The 23,174-nt window shown below is 32.7% G+C and overlaps 1 protein-coding gene across 4 annotated transcripts in view; it reads right to left on the bottom strand.

Moving 5' to 3' along the window:
- Window positions 1–23,174, bottom strand: part of LOC108906214 — an 80,344-nt gene that overhangs the window by 5,777 nt on the left and 51,393 nt on the right. For all 4 annotated transcript variants that reach the window (XM_023454811.1, XM_023454813.1, XM_023454812.1 and 1 more), the window contains one exon: window positions 2,861–3,230. In XM_023454811.1, the coding sequence (XP_023310579.1) occupies window positions 2,861–3,230 (370 nt within the window). The remainder of the gene's footprint in view (window positions 1–2,860; window positions 3,231–23,174) is intronic.

Genomic DNA, 23,174 nt, shown 5'->3' with positions numbered 1-23,174 from the left:
GCACCGTTTTAAAAATACAGGGTGTTGAAGTTGTCAACAAAAAATTGATTTTTTGTTTATATCTCCGGAATCTATTAACCGATCTCAATAAAATTTGGTACAGATAATGTATCATGGTAGGACTTGCATTCCCTAAAATATGAGCTCTAAAGGTTCAACCAGTGGTGTACAACTAGACAGGGGTCACCCCTCTTTTTTATAAAAAAACCAAAGCCACTGCATTTTTTACAAGTTATTGTAAAGGATTTATATTCTAATGCACAAAATACGTAAAAAAGGCAACTTTAAATTGTTCTTATTTGTAAATATAGTAGATTAAGCCTCCAGGGGAAACAAAAACGCGCCAGGAACACTACCTCACAGATGGTGTGGAAAGGAGTGTAAAGAATTTCGTTGGTGTGCTTACTTACTTGTAAGCATAAATATAAATATTCTTGTAATATTATTATAGAAGTGTCTGCCACCAGGGGATTGTATTGGTATGAATAACTTGAGAACGGCGAATCTTAGGGAAAAAATACAAGTTACCTTTTGTCGTATTTTGTGCATTTGAATATAAATCCGATACAATAACTTGTAAAAATGCAGTGGCGTAGGTTTTCTTTATAAAAAAGGGGCGACCCCTGTCCAGTTGTACACCACTGGTTGAACCTTTAAAGCTCATATTAGGAAATGTAAGGCCTACTATCATACATTATATGTACCAAATTTTATTGAGATCGGTTAATAGATTCCCGAGATATAAACAAAAAATCAAATTTTTTTAACAACTCCAACACCCTGTATCTCTAAAACGGGACCGTTCCAGACCTTGGTTTATAAGGCAAATACCTATTATTTTAAAGAGATTTATCTGCCCTCGAAGTTTGCTGCATAAAATTGGGACCACCCTGTATATGTCGTAAACAAAGAAATGATATATTAAAGAATCAGTGTCGGTGTACAGTAATTTTGCTTTATTATTAAATTTGTGTTTAATGTGGTTGTAATAAAAATCATGCACATTTGTTTTCGAAATATCTAATATACTAAAACCTACAACTGTGAAAATTTGGCTTTAAAATATAATGGTTTGCATCATATCTACTTCATCATCTAGTGACTAACTTTACGTCTTTATATTTTCTAATATTTTCCATAATTTCTCCTAAATCAGCATTTTTCATCAATTTATAAAAATATTTGCTTAATTTTCTTTATTCTGTATTTAAGTCATATTTTCATCCAATATCTTAAATAATCCAATAATATTATAATTCTTTTCATCCTAAAGCTGTAATTTGTTTTAAATTGCGATAATGAATATTTTTCTTTATCAAACAGAATGGTCAATAATTTTGGAATTTTTTATGTTGATGATGGAGGTAAAAGTGGTAAGTCCTTGTGTTTCTTATGAAGTTGTTAATAATTTCCTTTTTTAGTTTTCAGGTGTGTAAAAATTTTGGATTATCGGAAAGATATCCAGTTCAGAGGTAAATTCCAGCAATGGTATCGTGTTTAACGCCTAAAAATACTACGAAAATGATATACTTGGATAAAATTTAAGAAAAAAATCAGTTTTGGCCCATACTGGAGCCAGTTTTCACCAAAATAATAGATTTTCTGAGAAATATCGAGGTCATGGCTAAATTTTACCAATGGCATCGTGTTTAGCGTCTCAAAATACTAGGAAACTGATGTATTTGGAATTTAGGAAAAACTCATACCCATACCCATATTTGGACCAGTTTCACTCAAAAATTTCACTTTTCTCCGAAATTTGTTTGGAAATGATATGTGGCTTTCTTGAGTTTGGACTTTTGTTTTTTTGTGTGCCTGTGTAATCCTTCAAAGAGAGGACGTAAAACACAGTTTTTGATGAACCACTGAAGATATTGATTTCAAACCTACCTACGTACAAGAGAGTTCAACTAAAGCTAACCAATGTCGTTAAAGCAAGCATCTAATATTGAAAATTTCCTTATTTCAGATGTGAAAAGATCATTTGCATTATATTTTTATTTCATGGATCAGCAGATGCAACAAATGTTGATAAATTCATGCTTATTTGAACAGAATATGGCCAGATGGATAGATTTATAAAATTCCACTATTATTTTAAATTTTGAGAATTTGAGGCAAAATAATTGACTTTTATTTAGGCTTCGCTGCTAACGATATTCCTATATATCCTAATACACTCATCCTTTTTGGAATATATTCGCCAACTGTGGTACGAAAAAATTTCAAGGAGAAAAGGTTCTATTTGCAAATGGTCTATCCAAATTCCCTTGAACTATTTTTTTTATAATAGAAAAGTCTCAAAATGTTCCTAAGTTAGTTGCTGTTGGTTAATTTTATTCAAATTTTATATGTATGTAACTGCTTTACATAAGCCTGTCAAAATAATATTTATATTCCGCAATTCACGATTCTATGAACCCATAAACAACAGGCCATTTCGGATCAGACACACCAACATGCCTCCTATGCTATACGCTGCAGTAAGCTTCAGGTATTTGAAATGACACATTCAGATTAATAGCAAGGTAACTGATTTTAATATCTATCTATTTCCATTTTATTAAGATCTAACAACACCCTAACGTCAAATTAATCTTTCATGCATAGTTATTGTTAAGATGGTTGTGACTAAAATTTTTCTTTCCATTTGCAAAACTGCTATCGCGTCACAATTATGTTAATCTATATAACTCATATGTATATAAATTCAAATTCAGTTGGTTTTTGGTTTGAATGTAACGAATTTTGGAACAGAGCTTATGAGGCTGATTACATATTTATAGTCAAGCGTACTTATACAATTATTAGATCACAATGTGAGAGGTCCGATACGAAAAAGCCTATTTGTTGTACTTACTTCATCGTCTTTGAGGGCATTTTCCTGAGTGTCACTGCTGGCGCTGTCGTCGCTGGTCTTCTCTAGCAAGGAAGGTTCTGTCCTCATAATAACGTCGCCATTCCTGGCCTCGATCCTCATTTGTTCCTGCCACCTCAGTCTTCTGGGTTGTTGTACTACGGGCTGTCCACCATCTCTGACCTTTTCGGGGAGTGGATCTATGGTAACTATCGCGCGGCCCGCTATCACAGATACGCTGTCGTAGAACGCCATGTTGTCGAACATGTTATTGTTTTTTTCTTCTTTTCCGAGTGGTTCCTGGTACAAGGCGATCTCTTCGTCGAAGCAGAAGCGCTTCTCTATCAGGTGCCAGTAACATGATTCGAAACATCTGGAACAAGGAGATGATTTTGAGTTATGACAGCGAGAACATGTATGTTTATGTTTTCTATTAGAGTTGTCTGATGAACATAAAATGGTAACCTAAACGACTCAAAGGCTGAACCCTTCAGTCCCCGTATTAAGAAAAAAATTTAGGATTTTTGAGTTCTCAAAATTTAGAGTATAAATCAATCAGGGATATGTGCTACAATATAATCAAACAATTTACACAATTTAGAAGCATTCAGTTTAAAAGTCAATAAGTATTACGCATAGAAAGTGATGTAAAAAAAAATAAAAAATGTATAAAAATAAAAAATGAAACAAATATAAATACTTATTACTAGACATGGGAAACTTTGTGACGACTATCTACTAAATAAACACTAGTAATCTATTTATATTACGCTAGTGAGTGGCAATACGCGTTGTAGTCGCAGACATAGGCTAAATCTATGGTCAAGCTGTGTGCCGCTCTATGCTCACGATACACAATGCTACTGCTAAAAAACATGTCCCATACTATTGACCAAGCAAAGCGTCAAACGCACTCGAACACGGACAACGTTCTCATAAAAAAACTTGGATTGTTCACCGGTACGCCAGGCCAACAGGGCAGGCTTTAGGGTGCCGCTAGATACGTATGGAATAACATGATCGATGCGAAGCTTCAGATCTATTATGCAAATACTTACACATATGTTTTGTAAAGAGTGCAGTTATAAGAAAGCAATGGTTGTCATTTTTGTTTGAATAAAATTCATAAAGGAGAACACAGCCTACAGCCAAAAATGTACCATATTGCAGCCGCCCTAATATTTCCGATATCTACTTATTACTAAAATGTAATAGGTAGTGATTGATGCTTGAATGAGTATAGAAATATTCTAAACTTTTCAAATGGGTCACATAGTCCTGCAGATAAACACAGATAGGTATAACAAAAAACTCTACTATAAATTACTGTGACCGTCAATATAATAACAATTTTATAATTAGTTCACAAATCGGAATTATAATGAGATTCTTGGTATTTTTTTGTTCCTCGTGTCTTGCGTGTGCATAATTGATGTCTGATGTATCGAGCTCAGCATTTTGCTAGAACAGTGAGAAATATCTCAAGTCAAGGATTTGTTCGATGTACCGTTCTCTTTAGCGAATGAAACAGTTTGTGACAAAATTGCGGTGACGATTGTTGGTACCTATATATAGGGTGGCTGTAATATACAGATACAAATATGGACAACCTACACCTGCTTACACAAAATCCCGTGAAACTGAGACATATGTAAAAAGAATCAAGACATTTTTTACTTCAGTGGCTTTAATGAAAAATGTGAATTATTTTTACATAGTACACGAGTGTACTACATTCGGTTAACTAATTGAAGCCATAATCCATCTTTCTGTCACTTAGACGCTTAGACGACTAAATATATACTAAATTTACTTTGAATAGGTCCGCCAGTTCGAAAAATATAATAAAAAAAAAATACATTTTTTTAAACTTTATCTTGTATCTCGAAAACGAAGCAATTTTAAAGAAATGTTCATATGAAAAACCTCATTTATCACATACTCTTGGATCCAATTTAAATCTGACTCGTGTATCACAATTTTTAATTATCCATATATTTTTTGCTTTTATTTCTAAAACAAATTTCTTTACCGTCTCCTACAACTATGCACATGAAGGCACCAACAAATAATTTTAGCATCATTTTGAAATAACAAAAATAGAGTGACTTTCACTAAGTACTACGTTTGTTTGTCACTGTTTTGTTCGAAATTGTAATATTCTTGGATACCCGCAGTTGCAGGAATATTTACATTTTTTTTTAGTAAATGTGAAAATGGAACGCTAATCGAATAACTTTCGCCTTTATTCAAGTAGCTCTAAAGGTAAAAATTTTATTAATAGAAACAAACCAGGACCAACATTATGTCATTTTCAAATAATAATTTTCTTTCGCAAGAATAACAGATGACTCACACATTTTTTACAACATTTCCTAGTAAATTATTTATAAACATGTGTCTTCTCTGTGATACAGCAGAAAAAATATAAACTAGAGAATGTTGCGGTTTACTGACTTCCTTTTACAAAGCCTACCTTGTTGGTGATTGTTATAAACAACAAATAATGTGAAATGATCATTGACTTTAATATTATACAGTGAATAATCGAGAACCATTACGAAGGCCAATCTTTGTTTCCTGCGAATTTAATTTAGATATATAACATGAAGGAGAAATATACAATGAAATTAACTTACAGTATGCACATACAAACATTATAAGAGTAATTTTGAAATGGTCTTAAAATGGATAACCTTCCAATAATAAAAATGTTGAAATAACATTATAAATCTCTAAACAAACGCACTGTTTCTAAACATGCAAATATTATTTGTCTTTTTGATGCTATAAGCATTGTTTTTTAAGATAAAATCCTACATCACTGAATTATATTGCAACACGGATGTTTAAAGGGATCATATTATTTACATAAAACAGTGAAAATAAAGGATGTCCCAAAAGAAACGCATGATTTCAAATGAGGCAAAAAATATTTCACTAATTAAGAAGTTGGTAAAGATTTTACATATTTTTAAATTGTAGACATTGCCGTTAAATATGAAAGAGAATATCGGACAGATATCCTGCGCGAATTATTAAGCATACCCGACTTATTTTAAGGAAATTCTGCATCACGCTTTCGCATACCTGCTATTCTGAATTTGTACCTTTTTTTAAGGAATTCATTTGAGCAGAATAAACTTTACGAATCTTTGCAGAAAAAAGTCGCATGGTGTAAAATCGCTTGGTCTTGGTGGCAAAGTCACTTCACTGTTTCGTGAGATCAGTCGTACATTTTTCTGCCTTAACAAGTGGCACGTGCTATGGCAGGTGGCATCATCCTGCTGAAACCACATGTCTTCCAAATCCATACCATCCAAATGAGGCCACAAAAAGTTCAATAGCATCTATCGATATCCTTCTCCATTGACATTTATTGAGTTTCCAGCCTCATTTAAAAAAAAAAACAACAAACCAATTATCCCACCAGCGTAAAATCCACAACATTCTGTCACTCTTTGGGTATACAGTGGTCGTTCGTGAATAGCCCGAGGATTGTCTCTGCCCCAAATTCGACATTTTGCTTGTTCACGTACTCACTAAGATGGAAATACACCTCGTCGCTAAAGATGATTTTCTTAGCAAAATCACTATTCTCCAACATCCAATCAATGAATGTCCGATGGCATTAAATGGTCGTATGGTTTGAATTCCCGAGTGAGTTGAATCTTGAATGGATGCAGATGCAGATCTTTTGTTATCCACTGCATTGTGTTTTTTGAAATGTTTAATTGCAGTGACCGACGGCGCACTGAGGTTATGGGAATTTCGTCCACACTATCACTCACCGTAGCAATATTTTCGGCTGAACGGCCAAGACGAGGTCGGTCTGTTTTCTTTTGTCTGTAACCGCACCTGTTTGATAAAATTTGGCAACACAGTTGTTTCATTCGGGGCGTTCCTTCTACCGAAATTTCCTAGTAATTTGCGCACAGTCTCATCTACACACTCTCCGTACTTGTAATGAATTTTCACAGTCTTCACTCGCTCTTCCATCATACAGCGCTCCATTTTATCTAACCGCAACGTGTTTACTACAACATGTTACCCTGCACAATGCTGCCAACTATTCGAAATGAAAATAGCTCACAATTCAAATCTTGCGTTAGGGAGACCCGATATTATTTGGCAATCCTTAATATTTGTCATAATTTTATACAAATTTACGTACGACTAAGCTGTACTAAATAACGAAAATTTACGTAGTTATTTAGATTATTTTAGGTTTAGATACCAAATCGCTCTGGTGTAGAAAGCAAAAAAAGTCAGCTTAGTTAATTAGTAGGTTTGAAGTCTGAAACAATTTCACATATTACCATCGAACATAGTAACTACTGAATAAAATAATACGGTTGAGTTCATTAATAGAAAATTTATTATAATAATTATTATACAGATGTTGAATATACACTTATTTTGTCTCATCTTTAATTCTACTGAAATCTTAGGCCAAGCCCAAGCCCAAAAAAATTTGACATTGTGCCGCCTATGAAACACAACATCCGTCTGTAACTGTATATCAGTGCTTTCGAGATTTAATGGTATAAGTATAATAAATTGGACGTTTTAATAGACTTTTTATGATTCCAATTAAATTGTTAATTAAAACATATTAGGACGGGTTCATTTACATTATTTGTTCTTTTTACTGATGCAATTTAGAGAATGGCCCAGTTAAATGGTTACATTTAAAATTTGTTAATTAGGAACATTCAATTTTTACCCCAGACTAACATAATTTCTAATATAGTGTTGCAATATTGCAAATAAGTAAGTGCTCTTCGTCATAGCAGAGCCACTATAACAAATCTGAAAGCTACTTATGTATATCTTATTTAGCTCTAAAGATAATTAAAAACTCTAAAAATACGTTTTTAATGTTGTGTTTCGAAAAAATTTTTTTATTGGTATTCTTATTAGGAAATTATAAAGCGTAATTATTTCATATTATTAATTAACTGCGTGAAAGATAATAATTTTTGTTTCCTTGCACATTTGATGGATAAATAATAAAATATAATAAATTAGAGCAACACTAACATAAACATATTGACATCAGACTTAATTTACCTAGAACTAGCAATAAAATAGGCTTAGTTACACAAACGGCTGAATAACAGTGTCAAAACATCTAATCTTGACAGTAAAAACAAGCAAGGAACTTTTCTAGAAGTGGTAATATATTTTTCAAATGATTAGGTACATTTATTGGAAAGAGAATAATGAATCTGTAAATTTATTTACAATATTTCTGAGAAATTTTGATATACTGAATTTTTCATACTTATCATAAAATATACAGGGTGTTATAAATTGGTAGGTCAATCCGTTAATCATATATTCTTATTTGTTATTTGTTGCATTACAGTTTTGTCAAACCTGGCTCAAGTTTTTGATGTTCTGCAGCTTCTGTCCGTAATCAACAGATACAGTAAAATTTAAAACAAAATTATGTGTTCGCTATATACAGGGTGTTACAAATTAGTAGGTCAAGCAGTTAACCACATATTTTTTTTACTAAAATAATAGGACTTTGCAATTCGAAGCTCCATTTTCAAAATACAGGGTGTCAAAATTAAAATTTAAAAAAATGATTTTTATTGATAACTCCAGTGATATTTATTTGGAATTTAGCACATATTTTGATCTTAAGTCGGCACACTTTTTGTGTAATTTTGGTAACGTTTTGTCTCTCCAGGTCCGTCATCAACTTCATGGTTTTAAATACGACCCTGGTAATTTTATTACATTTTTTTCAAGCCTTCATGACCTCAATGTATTCGTTCCTAATTTATCTAATTTTTTTTAGATTTCTATGTTTATTGAATTATCATACACTGTAAGTGTCGTTAGACCCTGTGAAATCCACCTAGTTACTTAAACTATTACCATCACACGTTACAATAAAACATTATTAGAGTTTCAATCCCGTGCTCAAATCAAAACGGAAACTTTTTTGAACATTTATTGTAATTTTTTAAAGTATATTTATTTGCAGTTTAGGTACTAAAACATTAATAATGTTTTATTATAACGTGTGATGGTAATATGTAGTTTAAATAACTAGGTGGATTTCACAGGGTCTAACGACACTTAGAGTGTATGATAATTCAATAAACATAGAAATCTAAAAAAATAGATAAATTTGGAACGAATACATTGAAGATGAATTTTTCGAGACAAAAAATNTTATTAGAGTTTTAATCCCGTGCTCAAACCTAAACGGAAACTTTTTTGAACATTTATTGTAATTTTTTAAAGTATATTTATTTGCAGTTTTGGTATTAAAACATTAATAATGTTTTATTGTAACGTGTGATGGTAATATGTAGTTTAAATAACTAGGTGGATTTCACAGGGTTTAACGACACTTAGAGTGTATGATAATTCAATAAACATAGAAATCTAAAAAAATAAATAAATTTGGAACGAATACATTGAAGATGAATTTTTCGAGACAAAAAATGTAATAAAATTACCAGGGTCGTATGTAAAAAAAATGAAGTTGATGATGGTCCTGAAGAGACGAAACGTTACATATAAAAATTGATTATGCCATTCGATAGAGGACAAAAAGATGCCATTAGAAAGTGTTCTTCTTTTTTCAATATCACCTCAAATAAGGCTGAAATTAAACAAAAACGGATTTCCAAAATTTCGGTTTTTTTCAAATATTTCGATAACTAATCATGTTAGCCTTCATTTTTTAGAGGCATAATATTGGTCCCCTGATTATGCAACTTTGCTCCTATTTAAGCTACTTCGTATCTCTTACCGTTTCCGAGATCCCTGTAGTGAGAAGTGAATTTGTAATAGCCTGTATAACGAACACATTATTTTGTTTTAAATTTTACTGCATCTATTGATTATGGAGAGAAGCTGCAGAACATCAAAAACGTCAGATTTGACAAAACTGTAATGCAACAAATAACAAATAAGAAAAAGTACCAAACAGAAATGAAACACAAAAAAAACTGTGCAGTGCGAAGATGTAGACTGCGGTAGTGCTATTCATTATGATGCTAATTAATAGAACATCAGGCACACAAAAAGTCCGAATCCAAAGATCTTACATATAATTTCCGACGTATTTTGATCATCTGAAAATAATACCATAGTCGGAATTTATTCACGACCGATCAGTAACTTGTAAATTCTATATTTAGGGTGAAAACGAACCCAAAAATCGCTCAATTATAGTCCAAAATTGATTTTACTCTACACAATATCTGAATATATCATTTGCTACCTATTTTGACCAGCTGAAAAGCTTATAAAATCTTAGAGGGAAAATGGACCTAAAAATCGCCCAATTTAGCAAAAGAATGAGATTATTGGTTAATCTTTGTTTCTACAGTATCTTACTCTTTTGTTTTCAGATAATCTACGAAGAGGATGTCACTACGTGGAGGTGTTCTAGTCGCAAAAATAGAAAAAAAACAAAGAAAACTCTATGATTCCTAACAATTCTAAGAAAATAAATCATCAAAGGTGGGAAAATGTTGTCGCAACGATATTCCTCTCTGAACTGATAATGAGCACGCTTTCTCCGAAAAATTTTTCCAAAAATGTCGCAGTTTAGAAGTATTTACTTTCGGAGACTTGAAAATTAAAAAGTTATCTATCTCCGGTCGGTAAGGTTGGTGAGGGTAAAAAGTAAATATGCTCAAATGATATTCGTCTATGAATAGAGGAGCTTTCGTCTAAATCGTCTAACAAGAAGTTTGCAGGTCGCGCTTAAATTTGGACTACGGGATCGTTTTGGGCTTTCGGAAATGATGAGCGATTTTTGGGCCCATTTTCACCATAAATATAGATTTTACAAAATATTGACCAGTTGTGCATAAACGGACTACGGTACCGTTTTCAGCTGGTCAAAATACGTCGGAATTGATGTCAGATCTTTAGGTTTGGATTTTTTGTGTGCTGATATTCTATTAATTAAAACGGCCAATTACGAGCCAAACTTTTACTATAACTGTGTGTTTTATCGATTTATTATTGGCACCAAAATGAGTATCACTACCGGAGTCTACATCTTCGCACTCGCCGGTATTATTTTCCTTCCCGTCGTAGACAAATTCTAATAGTCTTCACCATTATACATGGCACTACCAGAGAACTGAGATAGCCTTTACTTTCAAAACACGTCACCTCTAGAACCTGTATGGGAAAATTAGAGGCCAAATTTCAAAGAAAAACACCAAATTTTCTCAATTGTCGACGTTTCGTCACTTATCGTGACATCCTCAGGACACTATAAAATTTAATAATTTCAAAATTACATCACAATTTATAAATATTAAGTTTGCTATTTATAAATTGTGATGTAATTTTGAAATTATTAAATTTTATAGTGTCCTGAGGCTGTCACGATAAGTGACGAAACGTCGACAATTGAGAAAATTTGGTGTTTTTCTTTGAAATTTGGCCTCTAATTTTCCCACTATTGACAACAAACTGAATAAAAATAAGGCTACCAATATCATTAGTTAGAACATATTATTTTTACTGATGAGGCCGGGTTCACAAGAAATGGCGTTTAATTTTCACAATACGCATATTTGGGCCGACGAAAATCCTCATGCTCTAATAGAATCTGGACATCAGGCACGTTTTTCATTAAACATTTGGATGGGTATTGTAGGTGACAGGTTTCTAGGTCCTGTTGTTTTACCAAACCGATTAACAGGCGCTGCTTACCTCAACTTTCTGCAGAACACACTGTATGAGTTTTTGGAAGACATTCCTTTGAATCAGAGGCAACAAATGTGGTTCCAGCATGATGGTGCTCCAACTCATTTTTCCATGGCCGTTAGAGAGCATTTACATCAAACTTTTCCACATAGGGCCGTAGACCGTAGGAAGGGCCGGACCTGTTTTATGGCCTCCAAGATCGCCTGATCTGAACCCTCTAGATTTCTTTGTTTGGGGATATTTGAAGACATTAGTGTATGGTACTCCTGTAAATAGCCTGGAAGAGCTGCAGCTACGGATTAATCAAAAGTGTCAAGAAATCCAAACCAAGGAGGGTGTTTTCGAAAGAGTTCGAATATCGTTGAGACGAAGATGTCGTGCCTGCTTGGAAATGGACGGAGGGCACTTTGAACATCTTCTGTAACTTTGTTTTTTGTTTGTTAAAAGCTTCCTTTGTCGGTTTATTCCTAATAAAATAAAATGTTTGAAAAACGAATAGTGGTCCATATCTCCGCAACCGTTACTTTGCGGACCCATGTTTATTAAGACTTTTCTGCTTATTTTGGTTCATACTATTACCTCCTGAAATATTTTACACTCTTTTTTTAACACCCTGTATAATATTTTATTAGCATTTCCACTACTAAAAATGGGAGAAAAAATTTATATACATATAATTTATACATTTATTGATCTTTAAGGATTTTTTCAGTATTATATCACCACTTCTCCAAATAGGTATGTTTGGGATTTCCACATTTCGCTGTTTCTTAACAGTTTTATTTAAAAATATTTCTTATTTGGACATGTCTTTTCTGATAGGCGATAATACTTTTTTAATTTTATAAACTTTCTACCACAGATAATAGATACCATAATTAAATAATTTTAAACATGTGGTTACTTAACTAAAGTGATATCACGTGAAATAACGTTGCAATAATTTATTATTCATTTGGCGTCCGCAGTTCATTGTACTAATTTCAAACTTTAATGATGCGTAAACAATTGTTAATACAACTTGTGGTAGATATTAATTAGTAAAGCTTTTCATAAGTAACACGAAAAAATTTAAATTACAGAGAAATAAATATTAGAAGAATAAAATCAAATAAGGATAAGGAAGAGTATTCAGATTTTTCCAAGCATCCACTAATATCAACTGGAAATTCTATTTTAGTATTTTTTTATATCCAGTAGTAGTAACAGTAGCAGTAGCACATCCACTAATATCAACTGGAAATTCTATTTTAGTATTTTTTTATATCTGTCACAGTTTCATGGAAAAGTCGATATTTTTATTTCATATTAAAGTACATAAAAGGTAAACTTGGTGGAACATGTACTAATTTCTAGTTTGAATTGCATTTTCTGAAAAATCATTGGCCGTAGAATTATGTTCGTATTCCGATATATTAATTGTTGCAGGTGGTTTTCACTCCCGCACGGATCTCGAAAAAGGAACGTTTTAGGGCGGCAAAGGCTTTTTTCGCTTGCCGCGACGTCCTTCCTTTGTCGCTTGGGGGTATTTCGGTGGAGGCTTCTCTGCGTTTTCCTAGATAAATTTTCGTTTTCCCGGGGCTCTTCGCCGAAAACGGCAAATTTTCGCTGCAGGAGAGAGACAGAACCCGATGGGAACGCCCGCCGACGGCGACGGATGTTTTGAGGGTCGATTTAAAATACTTCGAGGACCGATCGAGGGTTCGCTCAGCTTTTACGCGAGAGTTTCTTCCTTTCTTCGTCGCCACGAGATTATTTTGTAAAGCCGGGATTATTTCACCGAAAACGCTATTTTCGCGGCGTCATATTTTCCTTTATGGATACAGTCGGTACCCGCGCTTTGTTCCGAGAGGGAGCCGGAACTTTTCTCTTTGCGTACAAGCCGCTCCCGAGACCCGACGACGTCCTCTATATGCTACCGGGACGCCTTTCTGCTGTCGCGTCGCATCGTTCTCTCTCATCTATATCGCCCTCAACTTTTATTAGGTCAAATGTAACAAAATTTAAGACGAGATTAAGATTATTTTGACACAAAGTGTCACCGCGGTAGAAACGTCAGAATTGTCGAAACTGAATTTTCCGATTTCGTTTTCCGGCGATTATTTTTATGTTTTATACCGTTCCGAATCCTCCACGGACGATTTTACGGCAGAAAAATGCAATTTTTAACATTACGAAAATTTTTGTTTACTTCGGCTATGAACGGGAATTCAAATACCTATACGGACAAAGTCTATGTAGAGGCCATGATGGCTCAGCGGTAAAAGTGACGCGTTTCAACCCGGGGTAAACGGTTCGAATCTCGCACAGGATCCTTAAAGAATTCTTTTTTACTTTATTACCGTATTTTATTTTCGTTATGGGGTTTAATTTTTAAATCTTTCCATAAGAAAATATAACTTTTCTAATAGGTTTTTATTCACAGGATGTCTAAAAATATTGTGTTGAACTTCGAACGATAATTATGAGATTACGATGTTGATGACTTTTATATACAGGGTGTTCCAAAAAATGTTATACATATTTACCAACCGGCGAGGAAAGCACCGCGCAGCGGTGTTCATGCCGCGCACAGCGCGGCATGAGAAAAAGGACAACTCCGCGTCAGCAGAGTTTGCCGACCTTTTTAGTAATTCTTTTAAACTTTAACATCCTAACATTTTTGGAAACATGTTTATATAAAAAAAATGTTAAAGTTATTTGTTTGTGGTATAATTTTAGTTTCTTGTCAGCTGAATGTATACAGGGATGGCCAAAAGTACGAAATAAAATTCATATCTTTTGAATGAGTTAATTTTTTTTAAAATGTCGAAACACGTTAACTGATTTTGATTTTTTCCCATCTTACGGTTATATAATAATTAATTTTTCTTCAACCCCCTAACCCCCAGCTACCCCTACTTTTTTTTTAAATGGAAACATAAGGCATGAGGGGGCTCGTTGAAAAGCTTATAGAAAACCGAATCCAGCCATACCAAATAAACAAGTTTTATTTTTTCAATAGCAAGGTTTTTAGGGTTGTATAAAACACCTACTTAACAAGTGAAATAAAATTTAATTATCTTCAGTGTTATCCTCCATGAATTTGCACAGAATAAAATAAAGAATTTGAAACTGTACCTATCACTGCTAACGCAAAAAAGATATATTTTTTATGTTGCGTTTTTTTGGCACCACTTACTTGCCAGGCTTTCTGGTTAATTTTTCGCTTTAGTTGTAAATTGGAGTTCGAAACGTTACTATTGTGTCAAAATCAAGTTATTTACTGAATTGCAATGGTATTGTCGGAAAGGCAACGCATCGAAATCTTGATATTGCTTGGATGTGGAGACAAAATAAGAAGTCAGGCTGAAGTGCGCGATTTATTTAATGCGAAATATCCCGAAAACCAAATCTCGCAAGGGACAGTTAGTAAAATATTTCACAAATTTGAGGAACACGGTACAGTACAGACTTTGCCCAAAACTGGACGGGCACGTGCTTTGAATGAAGAAAAGAAATTAGACATTGCATTAGAACTTGTTGAAAATCCTCATACTTCAACTGTTTCATTGGCCCGCAATCACGATGCTTCTCGAACTGCAATTCGAATGTTTCTGAAACAAGAGAAATACCACCCCTATAAGGTATGTCTTGTCCAAGAGCTTTTGGAAGACGATTATGATAGGCGATTACAATTTTGTGAGGAAATGATGAGACGGTGTGACGACAATAATGGTTTTCAACGAGACGTACTTTTTTCGGATGAAGCTACGTTTTATTTAAATGGAGTGGTTAACAGGCACAACTATCGCTTTTGGTCCCAGGAAAATCCACACTGGACATGCGAATCGCATACGCAGCATCCACAAAAAGTTAATGTATGGGCAGGTATCATCAACAACAGAATCTTGGGCCCATTCTTTTTTGAAGAAAATCTTACTGCCGCACGCTACCTGGATTTCCTAACATTTGACCTGATACCTGCTCTAGCTGTGATTTTCCCTCATGAAATTGATCCAGATATACCGAATGAAAGAATTTGGTTCCAACAAGATGGCGCTCCCCCACATTTTGGTATTGATGTTCGAAGATACTTAGATGAAATGTTTCCAAATCGCTGGATTGGTAGACGGGGTACAGTTGAATGGCCGCCAAGATCCCCCGACTTAACACCCCTGGATTATTTTCTTTGGGGATATTTGAAAGAAAGAGTCTACCAGGACAGACCGGATAATATTGAGAATTTAAAGAACAAGATTAGGGCGGAGATGCATAATTTACCAGCTGAAGTCATTCAGAATGCTGTGGACAGCTTTTACTATCGTCTTGGAGAATGCCAAATAGTGAATGGAGGACATTTTCAGCATTTGCGACATTGAGTTTATTTTTGTAAATTATCTAGTTGTTTCAATTTCTAAATGAAAAAAAACTTGTTATTGAAAAAATAAAACTTGTTTATTTGGTATGGCTGGATTCGGTTTTCTATAAGCTTTTCAACGAGTCCCCTCATGCCTTATGTTTCCATTTGAAAAAAAAAGTAGGGGTAGCTGGGGGTTAGGGGGTTGAAGAAAAATTAATTATTATATAACCGAAGGATGGGAAAAAATCTAAATCAGTTAACGTGTTTCGGCGTTTCAAAAAAATTACCTTATTCAAAAGATATGAATTTTATTCCGTAATTTTGGCCATCCCTGTATATTTAGGGAATAAAGTTCAAATGAAAATGTTTTTTATATATTTTTTTGTTTATAAATATTAATTTAATCAGTTTTATATTATTACACCATCTTTTCATAAATTAATTCATACTACTCATAACTTCAGATCGTCTTTTGATCAGTTAACTTAATCCATAGTAAAGGTATAACTCCTCACGCCTACATATTTATTATATGCAGTGGACATAGATAATAACGTGCTAGGGCTAGAGAATCATTTGTATATTTTTTTACTGGTTTTTTTTTGTTTTGTTTCACTTGAATCGGATAGATACCAACTGCACTGATGCGATAAAATATGCAAGAGTACAATTATTGATGGCAATTTGGAAATTATTTAAGCTTACCCAATAATAATAATAATACATATAAAGAGCAACGAAACATCTAAGTTAGTTATTATTTTTTAACAATATTAAAATAAATGTTTAGTTTGCAGATTCCCACAGCAGTTCAACCAAGTCCGCACCAGTCCCGTGGTGCTAAACTAATTCTGTTAAAAATCCAAGTGTAAGTGTCATCCTGAATGTGTTCTTTTTAATTTAGCCTTGCACTCAGGGATTTTCCTGTGTTTGGTGACCTGTAATTTAGCCTATACCTTATACATTTAACCACCTCAAATTTGTCTGTACAGGTACGCCTTTATATGTTTACACGCCTACATAGGCTTCCTGGAGCCTGTGACTAGGAGACAACTGTTACTATCTTTCAACACCGTGTATGTTTTTTCATACTAATAAATCATCAAATTATCAATATATTTCGAATTCAATAACAGCAAGGGGATCTTTTATAATCTACTCTGCCAAAAAAAAAAACAATAGACGTACCTGCGAAATTGAGTCTGACATCTCTTATTTATATAAATCAATTTATATATACGTGTATTAAGCTAAAATTTATGAACGATAAAACTCAGACCTTATAAATCAATTGAAGTTTATTGTACGCACTCCACTTTAATTATTTATGATTATGTTGCGATAAGGTCGACCGGGCGAGTAAGGTGAAGCCGTGAAAGAGGTCATTCAGATGTGTATAACCTCTACGCGATGCTGGGTTAATTTAATGGCATTATTCAGGTGAAAAAAATCAATGTGTATACGGCCACACCTTTGCATTGAACTTAAAATACTATTGATGTCCGCAGCAGTGGCGTGTTAGATGTTCTCGAAGGGATAAAATAGTAAACTGGTGCTTATAAAAAAATATTTCTTAAAAAATAAAACTTATTATACACGGTGATTCAATCATAATGTTATTAATTTTAAGGAATGTTGGGAAAATTAGAAGAATAATATTACGCTATTACAAAATTTTAAAATACATATACAAAAAATATTTTCAAATCATTATTTAAACTCCTTTTCAGACCGCTTTTGACCACTGATCTACAAAGGTTTATCGAGACTGAATCTTGACGGTGGTCACTAACCTAGTTTTTACTGCGTTTTTAATAGTGAACAACAAAAACAGACCTTTTTACCTAGACATAATATGAATGAATAAGATATTTTTTCACATTTTAAATATTAACAGGTATGTATTTATTAATAAAAACAAATGTATAAGGATAATAATGGTTTTCAAATGTTAGGTTATTTAGCATTTTTATTATTGTTATAGTTTTAACTGTTTTATAATTGAATATGAGTTTTTAGTATTATGTATGTTTAATTAATAATTTAATTTAAAGTATGTATATCTAATGACTTATCGCTTTTCAAAGAGTATGGTACTAACCTATTTAAAATAGCAGTACAGCTAAAAAACACTTATCCGTTCACAGCACTTTGTTAATAAAGTTAGGATCCGCTGCACTTTGATTTTGACACCAATTTCAAAATTCAAGGCGACTGGGGAAATCAGCTGTTTCTCTTCAACGTTTGAACGGTTTGCAGTCCGCCAGCCGGCGCATTCCTAGTTGCGAACTAGGGCGCCGAGTTAACAGGAGTTAAAAGGTAATTTGTTTATTTTTTAAAAGGTCGTGAATTTTTTTTTCTGTCTTTATTAGGCTTTCCGAATACGTGGTTAAAATTGAAGACATTATGACTGAATCACCCTGTATACAGGGGTATTCATATAAAATTCGACCCCTCTTTTTTGCCTTTCTCTCTAGGAAAAAATGATGTAGATCAAAGGTTTAGAAAATTTTCTTACAATTCCAAGAAAGTATATAATTGAATCTTGTATTTCAGAGATATAAATCAAACTGTTGTTTTTTTTTTTAATTGAACACTATAGTTGTCATTTTTTATACCTCCCTTTTTATTTCAGTGATATATTCATGTTATATATTTAATCTGATAGTTTGCACAATATCACGGTTAATTTATTTACCTTTACATAGTCAAGATTGTCATGGAACCAGTGCGTGGGTATGTTTTCCGCTACTAAATTTACTAAACAAATCTTTAAATTCTCTATAAAGAAAAATATACTATTATAAAACGTATTTTGTAATGCATGTAATCCTGTTTCAGACGAAGGATATACGAAGTTGCAAATAAAACACATATCATGTAAAAAATGGTACAAAACTATTGAATGAATAGGGTGTTCTATTCCAAACCGTTTAGCAGTCCACTGCATTACAATATTAAATTAAGAAAGCGTCTTTCTTACAGAGAACCCCAACATATTTTGCATTAGATTTGAGTTTTTAATAGCTGCTTTAGATACCAAATAGTTATCCAAATACATTGGACTGAAACAAAATGTATTTTTGGAAATAATTAAAAAATCTGCGAATCCAGAAATTATGGAAGAGTATGTCAAACACATTAGCCAAAGGTATCATCATAGGTTGTGTTTGAAGTTAAACTTCACCACACGTGCATATTGATGAAATGATATTGTATAAACTGACAACAAACTCGAAAATCATCTTTCGAATTATTTCTAATCGCATAGTAAACCGAAACATAGCTCTATTATACTAAAAGCCAGATAGGAAAATTTTCCTAATAATTTTAGGCACCGTAAGAGTCTATGACTTAAATACTACAACCTAAAAGAAAACATTTGAGCACTATCCCGTCAATTCTCCGTGGCACATGGGTTGTCAGCGGAAAATCAAACTTTCCAGTTTAAATAGAAATTGACGGCATTTCGACCCAAGACAGATATTGGAAATATAAGACATAAAAACCTTATGCCGTACAGAAATATTGGTTCTGGAAAGAATAATAAATTTTCATTTTCCAAATATTTTCACTAATGTAAAAATTATAGAAAACTGTACGGCGTGCTCGATTTTAAATAAAGATATTTATTTGAAAGTTATATTTTACTATGCCGTATGAATGCACGGTATCATCGCGGTATCATCGAAGACTGCGTACGAACGTCAACCTTGTCAATTAGCTGTTTATTACCCAGAGTACGAGTTCCTAGTCAGTTGCATAAATCGGCTATTTTAATTATTAGAGACCAAATTATACCGTACTTCTTAGGTTTAACAGTAATATATAAAAGAGCAAGAAAGACAGTGGAAATGAACTAAAAACAACTAAAATGCTAATCCAATAAGTTAAAGCAAAGTTGATGTTCCTTAGATTCAAAACCGATGAGAAAAACACCTAAAATGCAAAGTGAGAGTGACTACTAAGAAGTATCAGATGATAAAAATGAAAAATATTTTTAATTAATTTATGATTCCTTGTATCTTCACAAGCTTCGATTTATAAAGCCTCTAGCTCCTGTTAAGGATATTAAACCAAGACGCTAGACTATGTAATAATTTTGACGCCTAACAGTCAAAAGAGCAAAAAAAGACAGTAAAAGGGATTCTAAAAAACAAAGTAAAGTGTTTATAGGCTCCCTGCTTTAGTTACGATTATGCATATTTTTATTATCAGTTAAGTTTTTTCATTTACTAGTAATTATCTACAACAACATTGTCATCAATAAATATATTCAACTTTCTCTTTATTTTAAACTAAAAAATAGTAATTCGAAAATAAATGATTGGACGATTATATTTTTTCTGAATCTTGAATATACTAAAAACAAACGTAAACACCGTCTTACGCACATAAGTAAGTATAATAATTATTAACAAATATATAAAAATAAAAAATTGTATATGTAATTACATTATTCAAATAAAATTCTATCCCCTCGCCTTATTTTTTTATTTTCATACTTAGAATAAAATGGTATGGGTCAAAGTTATAGGAAAATTTCTCATAGCTTCAAAACTGTACTGTGTTAGAAAAACAATTGAATATTGCGGGTATTCCAAGCTATCACACGTGCACAGTTTTGTTTAGGGAATTTGGGGTGTTAACTCTTACAGGATTATTAATTTTTGAACTGTATATATATATTTTAAATCGAGCAACATTCAAAATGAATAGGGGCATTCACTCAATTAATATGCGTCAAAATGGTGACTTCCGGATGCCCCTATATAAATTTAATATATCACGAAATTGTCCTAACTCTCTTGGTTTGAAGCTTTTCAATTATCTGCCAGAAGAACTAAAGCGAATCCAGTTTTTTTAAAGTTATTTTTAGTGGACAGGTGTATTTATTCTGTAGATGAATTTCTGTCGTCTTAGGTTAAGTAACATTGACTATTCCTATATATGTGTACACATGTCTTAAAGGAAAATAAATGCATTATTATTATTATATTGCTAAAAGGGCTTAAGACTTTATTGTTAGTATTTTCTTTAGAACGTATCTCCCTTTATAGATAGTTCTATCAAACCTGATATCATTACTGAGGAAGAGTTGTATTTAAATATGTAAACTATACATTTTTTTTCTGAAGGAACAAAAGTAAAGATCGAATGTTATGTGAATAACGTCTGTAGATATTCAAATTCTGTCAGATAGGAACAGGACTAGTTTGTACCTTTGGGAATTTTTATTCGCACTTTAACAAAAAATTTTTGATAGCAATGGATAAATTAAGAAATATTGTTCAGCATTTTAGAATTTAGAATTAGAAACAATATCTCTTCACTGTACCAGTTATAAGTTTTCTTCAGGGTTTAAGACAACCGATAATACTTCAAAAATAAGAAGAAAAAGCATATTTTTACTACGCATGTTTATCTTACGTTTTCTGAATTTTGCACGCCTGTGGAACATACAGAAAATGGCTTACAGTACTATAAACATAATCACATCCTGCAAAATGCTTTTAGGAAACTAATAACAATGCATTAATCACATTTATTGAGTATCTTTACAAATTTGCTGGACAAAACAGGAAAGGTACATTTTCTGATGTTTACATGTTCTTCGTGATCTTTCAATACGAACGGTTAAACAAGAAGAATAACAAGAATTCTAGGACCAAAAATAAAATTACAATAAGAATTTAGAACGCTCAGGAATCATGAAATATGAAATTCAATGGATGGAGACATTACGAGATACATTACAATACAAAGGCTGATATGGTTAAGTTAGGTTAGGTTAGACACACATGAACTAATATAAAACATAATAGATTCGGAACCTATAGAGAATTCACTAAGGGAAAGACCAAAAACTACCATCTAGATCAGGTAACCAAATATACATATACGAAAAGTGAGATGAACTAGAGGGAGAATATTAAGGAGAGGAAGAATTGGAATTAGCCTAAATCGGCCATTTTGAGTCCAGGAATCTGTGATTCTCCGATGCATATTTATGTATATAATACACAAGCAATAATAACTGTTTGCAATATTTACATCCGATATTTCCTAATACAAATGATGATTTTCCATGAAAAATAAACTGAAACTAATCTGAAATATAAATAAATACTCTGGAACTAAATAGGTCGTTTCTAAAACACACATGGAAAAGGTTTGGAAACATAATCTCAATGTTATCAAGACTAGTAAAAAATAACTAAATACCTCTGTTATATCTAGTTCTTTGTTCTCAAATATTATATCAGTACATCTCTACATCCTTTTAGCTTTGACATATTAATGGAATATTTAACCATGCCCCTGTTTGGTAACTTACGTCAGTTTGTTAGGATTATACTTATTATCTTAACTACTGTATAAATTTAAAATATCAGACATATAAATTATACATGTACATTTTTAAAGTTTGTTTTCATGACAATAACGTTTGACGGGGATAAATGTGATAGTGTCTAGAATTAATCCTGTAGAAATATTTTCGCCTTTAACGTAAATTGCACAACAATTACTTGTCTGAAAATCTGATAAGTAGTTAAGTAGAGATAAATCCCATTATTAATTATTTTATGTCATATGTATCTCACTAATATTAACTTCAATGGCAAAATTTACTTACAAATTAAAAAAGATATTTAAATATGTGTCCAAAAGTTCTTTGTTTTCAACATACAGTATTCAAAATGATTGGAGAAATATATAAGATCCACTTCTTATTTGTGGAAGGGCGAAATGGGCGTTGACTATTATAGCCATCCTTGTCTATCACATGGATTTCTATGGCTTACTTTATCGCTCTCACGTAACTTCTGATAGACCATCGGTACTTTCCTACACTGTATAGGGTAACCCAGCAATAATGCGAATACATTTGCGTTGTAATTTAAAAAATTTATCTGCTTGGCAAGAATGACCCCAGTTCAAAATAGCATAGCACAGACGTGAGTGAAAAAAAACATAATAGGTTGACAGCAATGTTTTTATCGAAACAGAATTAACAAGGCTTCTGATCAGAAACATTTTTTAGATAGTTTTTTAGATAACTCGTCAATATGTTGCTTCCAAGACATTTGGCGATCAATGTTCACTCAGAGAAATTTCACTTGCGAGGCGCAATTGGTGAACTCATCATGCACATAACGCAAAGTAAACAAAATAGATTGAGTTTTGTTTTGATTGAGGTACATTTTATTTGCCAAAAACCACTGCTTAACGTTATCCTGTGTTGTTTGAACATTATACGAAGGACACTGGCTT

This window comes from Anoplophora glabripennis, unplaced genomic scaffold (assembly GCF_000390285.2).
Source record: "Anoplophora glabripennis isolate ALB-LARVAE unplaced genomic scaffold, Agla_2.0 scaffold390, whole genome shotgun sequence".
Taxonomy (NCBI): Eukaryota; Metazoa; Arthropoda; class Insecta; order Coleoptera; family Cerambycidae; genus Anoplophora; species Anoplophora glabripennis.
The sequence above is the reverse complement of the archived record's forward strand: the minus strand, read 5'-3'. Positions and strand labels throughout refer to the sequence as shown.